The sequence below is a fragment of the Mus caroli genome, chromosome 19 (genome assembly GCF_900094665.2).
Source record: "Mus caroli chromosome 19, CAROLI_EIJ_v1.1, whole genome shotgun sequence".
Lineage (NCBI taxonomy): Eukaryota > Metazoa > Chordata > Mammalia > Rodentia > Muridae > Mus > Mus caroli.
Genome location: NC_034588.1, coordinates 43,202,793 through 43,210,433, shown reverse-complemented (window position 1 = coordinate 43,210,433; position 7,641 = coordinate 43,202,793). Strand labels below are relative to the sequence as shown.

Here is a 7,641-nt window from a genome sequence, read left to right as displayed (position 1 = left end):
GGCTCACAACCATCCGTAACAAGATCTGACTCCCTCTTCTGGAGTGTCTGAAGACAGCTACAGTGTACTTACATGTAATAAATAAATAAATCTTTAAAAAAAAAAAAAAAAAAGAATGAGGTGGAATTTAAATTTTGGTGTCCATAGTGAAGTTCTGTTGGAACCTGGCCACCTGCGTTTGTTCCTGGGGTTCCCACAGTTGCTGCTTGCTGTAGAGGCCTGGCTCTGTGTGAGGGAACGGGAAGGACTCCATGGGCCACAGAACAGCCTTTACTATGGACCGCTCAAACACAAGTTTGCCCTCACGGTAGAGCATGCAGTGGCTCAAAGGGTTTGGGAGTCAGGCTTACTCTCTGGAACAGTGATGCTGAGAATGTCTGACCTCAGCTGAGGAATCTCAGGAAGCAACTGTAAAAGATGAACTGAAGGATAGCGGAAGGGAGGGACATGGTGGCTTCTGGTTCTCAGTGACGGACAGGTGTGGTAGTGTATGCCTTTAGTCCCAGCTCTCCAGGAGTCAGAGGAGGGTGGAAGGTTGCCGAGAACCCAGGCCAGCCAAGAAGAAGAGAAGGAGAGGGAGGGAAAGAAAGAGAGAAAGACAGACAGACAGACAGAAGACCTCAAGAGGAATGGATATCAGATGCTTTCAAGCAGCTGTCTCTTTCCATAGCAGTGCCACCCGAGACAGAACGCACCAGCAAGCCCCAAGTTATGCCTGCCGACACCTAGTTTATCAGTTCTGTTGTCCTCTTAGACGTCAGCTCCAGCTATGAGTAAAGCCACAGTCTTCCCTTGTCACCTCTTGCTGCCTACCCTCCTGTGAAGGACTGAGAAGCAATCAAATGGCCAAAAGGTGGCAGCAGGAAGGAGGAGGACAGGGATAAGAAAGACTCGCTGGTCAGTGAGGAGAGACTCAGTCAGTCTCCTGGAGCCAGAGCTGCCCTAACTCTAAGAAGGGAGTTTTCTCAGCTCCTCCCAAGCCAATTAAGAGTTCAAAAGCAAAGAAACAAGAACACCTGAGATGTGAGGTCACTTAAGCCTGACAGGAAGTCAGGGTGCTCTGACTCCAGAGGTCACCTGACTTCCTGTCCTTCCCTCATGTTCTCAACATGGCTTCAGTCATGATCCTAACTAAACTGTAGGCCTCTCCCATTGGACTCATTCTTTGTAAACCTGTTTATGTACTGTGTGTGAGCCCCAGGCTGGAGAGGCAGTCCCAGGGTTAAGAGCACATATTATTCTTCCTGAAGGGCTAGAGTTGAATTCCCAGCTCCCATGTCAGCAGCTTAGCAATTTCCTCTAACTCCAGCTCCAGGGTATATGACACCTCAGGCCTCCTCAGGCACCCACACACATGATCTACAAACACACACATACACATGATTAAACTTTTTTGTAATTTAAAAAAAAAAACAAAAAACAAAAAACAAAACAGGGGCTGGGGAGATGGGTCATTGGTTAAGATCACTGACTGCTCTTCCAGAGGTCCTGAGTTCAATTCCCAGCAACCACATGGCGGCTCACAACCATCTGTAATGGGATCTAATGCCCTCTTCTGGTGTGTCTGAAGACAGCACTGGTATACTCATATAAATGAAATAAATAAATCTTTTTAAAACAAACAACCTGGTGGAACCTGGTGGTTCGCACCTTTAATCTCAGCACTTGGGAGGTAAAGACAGACGAATCTCTGTGAAGTTGAGGTCATCCAGATCTACATAGTGAGTTCCAAGAAAGCTAGGGCTATGTAGAGAAACCCTGTCTCAAAACCAAAACAAAAAAACCAAATCAAACAACAACAACAAAAGGTCTGAGCTCATAAGATACTTAACTAAATAAATTTAAATATTATTTAAATATAAATAAATAAGCAAAATTAGCATGTTTTGCATAGCAACTTATTTTCAGTATCAGGTGTAGAATGTCTGTGGCATATTCATGATCCTCTGATTATTGACTAACACCAAGTCTGTATGGACCACAGAGACCATTGAAATCCCATAGCCCATGCCTGTCCCACCCGCCCCCACCCTGCCCCGCCCTGCCCCACCCCTACCAAGTGATCTACCACCCCTACCACCAACCATTCTTTATTTTTTTTTTTAAGATTTATTTATTTATTATATGTAAGTACACTGTAGTTGTCTTCAGACACTCCAGAAGAGGGCACCAGATCTTGTTACGGATGGTTGTGAGCCACCATATGGTTGCTGGGATTTGAACTCAGGGCGAGCAGTCAGTGCTATTACCGGCTGAGCCATCTCACCAGCCCATACCAGTACTCTTAACCACTGAGCTATCTCCCAGCTCTCCCGACCATTCTTGAGAGAAAATGTAAACTTGGATTCTGGAATAATAGTGAGCACTAGTGACTAAATTGTGCAAAGAAATTATCATTTTCTCTTCCGAAAGAACAGATTTCAGTGTAGTAGAGAGTTTGAATCCACAACAATGCTCATGTGCATTGTAGAACCCACTATTAAAATTTAAGGAACATAATGATGCGAGCTGAAGTTTGGTTTCTGTTTTTAACTGACTATGCTTTTTAAAAGAAAGAGAGGTCCACTAGGCTATTCATTCAATAATAATAGTGTTAAGTTCTTTTTTTTTTTGAGATAAAACCAAGTCTCATATAACCTAGGCCTGTGAGCCTAGGCTGACCTCAAACAATCTTTACTGTGCCTATAGTGCAGGCTGACTTCAAATTCATGATCCTTCTGCCTCAGCCTCCCAAACTGTGAGAACCCAGGGTCTAACTAACCCAGTTACTTCTCTAACTCCAGTCCTAGGAGATCCACCACCCTCTTCTGGCCTCTGTGGGACATGCTAAAACATGGCCTGTGCAGACAAAACACCCACGCATATAAAGGAAATAAAATGCTTAAAAAGTACAAAGTTTTTCTCTAATTTTCTTTTTAAATGTGTATATGAAGAATTAGGAAAGAACTTCTCTTTTCTTCAAGACAGGTCTCACTAGGAGTGAGTTAAAATTAGCTTAGCCTGGCCTCATTCTCATAGCAATCCTCCTGCCTCAGCCCCTAACATGCTGGAATTACAAACTTGAGCCACCACACCTGATGGGGTGGAGCCTTTTGTAGAATATTTGTTTGACTGGTTGTTCGGATGGTTTTTCAAAACAGGGTCTCTCTGTGTAACTGGCCTGGCTGTGCTGGAACTTAGATCAGTCTGGTGGGACAGGGCCTTCTGTAGGATATCTGTCTGTCTGTCTATCTGTTTGGTTTTGCAAGACGGGGTTTCTCTCTGTGCAAAAGTCCTGGCTGTCCTGGAACTTACTGTAGGATATCAATCTATCCATCTATCTATCTATTTATCTATCTATCTATCTATCTAGATATCTATCTAGATATCTATCTAGATATTGGTTTTTCAAGGCATAGTCTCTCTGTTTAACAGTCCCAGCTGTCTTGGAACTTACTGTGTAGACTAGGCTGGCCTTGAACTCACAAAGATCCATCTGTCTCTGCTTCCAGAGTTCTGATTTTTCAAGACATGGCCTCTCTATGTAACAGTCCTGGCTGTCCTGGAACTTACTGTGTAGACCAGGCTGGCTTTAAACTCACAAAGATCCTCCTGCCTCTGCCCCATGCCCACTGCTTTCTGTAGGAGGTTTAAATTGCCAGTGTTTTTAGAAGCTATGAAGCTATGGATGGTTTTTTATTCTCTTTTTAAAACTTTATTTTCCTTACTGTTATGTAACTAAAACTCATGGGTAGAGGGGGAAGCTTCAAATTTATAACTTACAATGAGTCTCGAATTTTCCTTCTGCTCGGAAAGCTGAGGTGGTAGAATACTCACGTAGCATTCATGTAAAGCTCTGAGTTCAATCCCCAGCATCCCTTAAAACACACCAAGACCCAGCAAGCAGAGGGGAGATCAAAATTCCAGGGGCATCCTTGACTACAAAGCGAGTTATGGCCAGCCTGGACTACATGATACCATGACTCAAAACAAACAAACAAACAAAACAACGACATTAACTTCTAGCATAGCTTGTCCTTCTATTTCTAGACTTCCCTTGACATCACAGCAGCCTGTGGTGACGATAGCAACGAACAGATAACTGTCCCTTGTCGTGGTCCCAAAGTCAGCCTAGAAGTAATGCTGAAGCAGTGCTGTCAGAGAAGAGACACTCCAGAAGTGTAGGATTGGAGGTGCCCTCAAACACCCAGCACATCCCTGGGGGCTCCCTCCTTGGGTTGATCCCTGGGTTTCTGGGTGTCCCCCTGGTGTGTTTTCCCAGCATCCTTAGTTCATGCATTGGGTTTTCTTGCTCCACAGGTGAAGTGAGCCAAGGCCAGGCTGTTTGCATTTGTTGGGTTAATCTGAACTCTCTTGACTGAGGACCAGTTTTTTTTTTGTTTTTTTTTTGTTTTTTTTTTTTGTAAAAGTTGTCCCTTCTCTTTCTGTCTCTGTGTATTAAAGTAACATTCTGGTTTTCTATTGCAGATCTATGTAATTGACAGTGCGGACAGAAAGAGATTTGAAGAGACGGGTCAGGTAAATGCTTTATGTGTTGACTCTTCCCTAAGCCCCGGTGCCCATCAATCCGCCTGGAAGTGTGTGTGAGGGACAGGAGGCTCACTCTGGTGAGCAGGCAAAAATACAGCTGTCCAAAAAGAAATTAGTTGGGAGTCTTTCACAGTGTCGTTTGGTGAAGTCCCTTTAGCTTGATCAAATTGAATATAAACGATCTAAGCAAGTGGAACTTTGCACCACACCCCAAAGCCCTTCTGTGTGTCTTCCCAGACCATGTAGGAATGAGCTCAGGAACACTACTACACTGAGCACTTCTGGTTATACTTTTCCATCCTTAATTGACCAGGAGTAATTGATCAAACAGTGGCAAATTCAGAAGGGTGAGGAGAAAAACACAAGCCAAAACTCAGCTTCTTGTTCTCACGCCGGGAAACAAGATCAGCCTTGAACTCAAATATGGCTTTAACTGCAGGGTGCATGTCAATATGTTTAGATGATACGGTCTGTATATACAGTCATACACAGAGCAGCCTGGGGCCTCGACCATTGGACCCAGATGAGGCCACCCCCAGGAGCAGTGAGGATAGAGGAAATCTCTAGAGAGCCATGTTTGGATCTCGGTGCAGAAAGTTTGCCCTGTAATCCAATGGCTGAAGATCCCGGGTTTCTGCTTCTTTTTCCTGGGAAGTGGGTTGAGGCTCTCCAGTCTGCTGGCTCCAACTTCCTATAGTCAGAATTCCTAGTTTGAGCCCAGAAATTTGCTAGGGAATCTTCCAAAGGTACAAGCCTGAGATCTTTACCTTAAAGTTGCTGCTGACCAACCTAACTGCTTAGTGTGCTATGATTCCAAGTGTGGCGTGCGCTCACGTGTCATGGTTGTCAAGCTTCTCTCTCTCCTTCTTCCCCCCAAAATGGTCCAGGAACTAACAGAATTACTGGAGGAAGAAAAGCTGAGTTGTGTGCCCGTGCTCATCTTTGCTAACAAACAGGACCTGCTCACGGCAGCCCCAGCCTCCGAGATCGCAGAAGGGCTAAACCTCCACACCATCCGGGACCGCGTCTGGCAGATCCAGTCCTGTTCAGCGCTCACAGGCGAGGGCGTCCAGGTGAGATAGGGGCAAGGCTTCGCTTCCTGTCCACATGGCAGCTCCCTGAAGCATCTGCCTCACTGGCAGGGTTGGTCTAGACCAGTGTTTCTCTGCCTGTGGATCATGACCCCTGTGGGGTTTTAAGATCACTCGAAAAAATGGATGTTTTCATTACGATTCATAACAGTAGCAAAATTACTGATATGAAGTAGCAATGAAATATTTTTATGGTTGGGGGTTACCACAACATGAAGAACTATATTAAAGGGGTCGCAGCATTAGGAAGGCTGAGAACCCCTGGTCTATATAGAAAAAGATATGAAGCAAATGGCCTTATACCATGAGGGGGAGGGGCAGCCCCGTGCCTTCAGCTTACTGTCCTAACCTGGGGAGCCCCGAGGAAGTGACTCTAAGTTGCTGGATACTTGTGTCTGCATCCTGTGTCGGGTCTAAGACTATGGATGCTAAAAGCCTGTTTTCCTCGGTGATTGCCATCAGCAGTCATACAAACGCTAACTGGCCTAGAAATATCTCTGTTTCTCCTCTTAGCTCTCTCCCTGCCCTTGGGCTTGGTGTCTGTTTCAAGCTTCTGGTATTTTTTCCCACTGGGGGGGGGGGGGCTTCTGTGGACACAAAGCCCTGGGCCATATGCTGAGGACCCATATGTATACCCGGAGATTGAACGTCCCCTTGTGTAATATTAATTTAGGGCAGAACATAGCCCTGCCCCAGACATCCAAGAGGCTGTATCTCCGAAAGACGAGCACTTCTAACTCTGGTGCTTCCTACCAAGCTCCGTCAGCTCAGTGACGCGCCGTAATCAGCCCTTTTATGAAGACCCCACCCGAATCGTTGTCCCTCATTTTCAGCATGTGGTTTATCTGCTAGGACGTGTCACAGCACTGTGTGGACCGGTCACTCCTGCTCTAGGGTCTTTCTTCCCTCTCTGCCGTGTGGTATGTTGATAATGGCGTGACGGTTTGTTTTTCTCTCAACATGGCTTCTTGGGTTGCAGACCTGAGATTTGACTCTTCACCGCCTGCAGCCTCTCCCCATTCGCTTCTCCCTTCTAATGCTCTCCCCTCCCTCAATTGCTTGACACTGACTTGTTTTGAAATGGGCTGATTGCTTTTGTCTCAAGCAAACAATCACATGCCAGACTTGTGTTGGTCCTGACGTGTTAGCTGCTTGTTTGTTTTATTTTTCCTTTATTACAAAAACAGCCAGTACTGGCTTCTGTGTGTGGCCTCTAGAGTCAGCACTAGACAAGGGTCCCCTCCTCACACTGCTGATGCTTGTACCCAGAGCTCATGGATATGTGTATGCTGGAGTTCTTGGAACCCAGGGATTGCCACAGAATGTGTCCTGAAGCACCCCGTGAGGTGCAGGCTTGGGAGAGTTGGTGTTTTGGAGCTCTTGAGACATTTCTCTTTTCGTAAGTTTTGTCTTAGGAAGTATGGGTGTTTTGCCTGTGCATATGTGTCTGCACCCTTTGCATGCTGAGCACATGGAAGCCAGAAGAGGGCATTAAATCTCTTAAAACTAGAGTTACAGATGGTTGTGAGCCACCATACAGGTGCTAGGATGCAAACCTCAGTCCTCTAGAACAGCCAGTGCCCTTAAGTACAGAATCATCTCTCCAGCCCCAAGACAGGGTGTTTTGTAGCCAAGCTGGCCTCAAACTTTTGACCTAGGTAAATCCAATCTTCTAACCTTTCTACCTTAGCATCCAAAGTATTAAGATCACAAGAGTGAGGCTCCACACACACTCAGCCATAAGCCAGCCCTCCCTCCCTCCCTCCCCACCTCTCTTCCTACATTTTGGTTCTAAAAGTTATATTCTAAATTGGACATTGTGGCACACATCCACACTTTGGAGGATCAGTTGAACCAGAAGTTCTAGTCTTGTCCCACAAGATCCTATCTCAAATATGATTTTTTTTTCATTTTTATTTTTATTTATTTATTTATTTTAAGATGGATTACAGATTTTTTTTTTTAGATTTATTTATTATATGTAAGTACACTGTAGCTGTCTTCAGACACTCCAGAAGAG

General features: G+C 45.2%; 1 protein-coding gene across 1 annotated transcript in view; it reads left to right on the top strand.

Moving 5' to 3' along the window:
* Nucleotides 1-7,641, top strand: part of Arl3 (ADP ribosylation factor like GTPase 3) — a 45,945-nt gene that overhangs the window by 29,536 nt on the left and 8,768 nt on the right. Inside the window, exons 4-5 of the mRNA XM_021151881.2 lie at nt 4,468-4,518; nt 5,418-5,603. Coding sequence (XP_021007540.1) covers nt 4,468-4,518; nt 5,418-5,603 — 237 coding nt within the window. The remainder of the gene's footprint in view (nt 1-4,467; nt 4,519-5,417; nt 5,604-7,641) is intronic.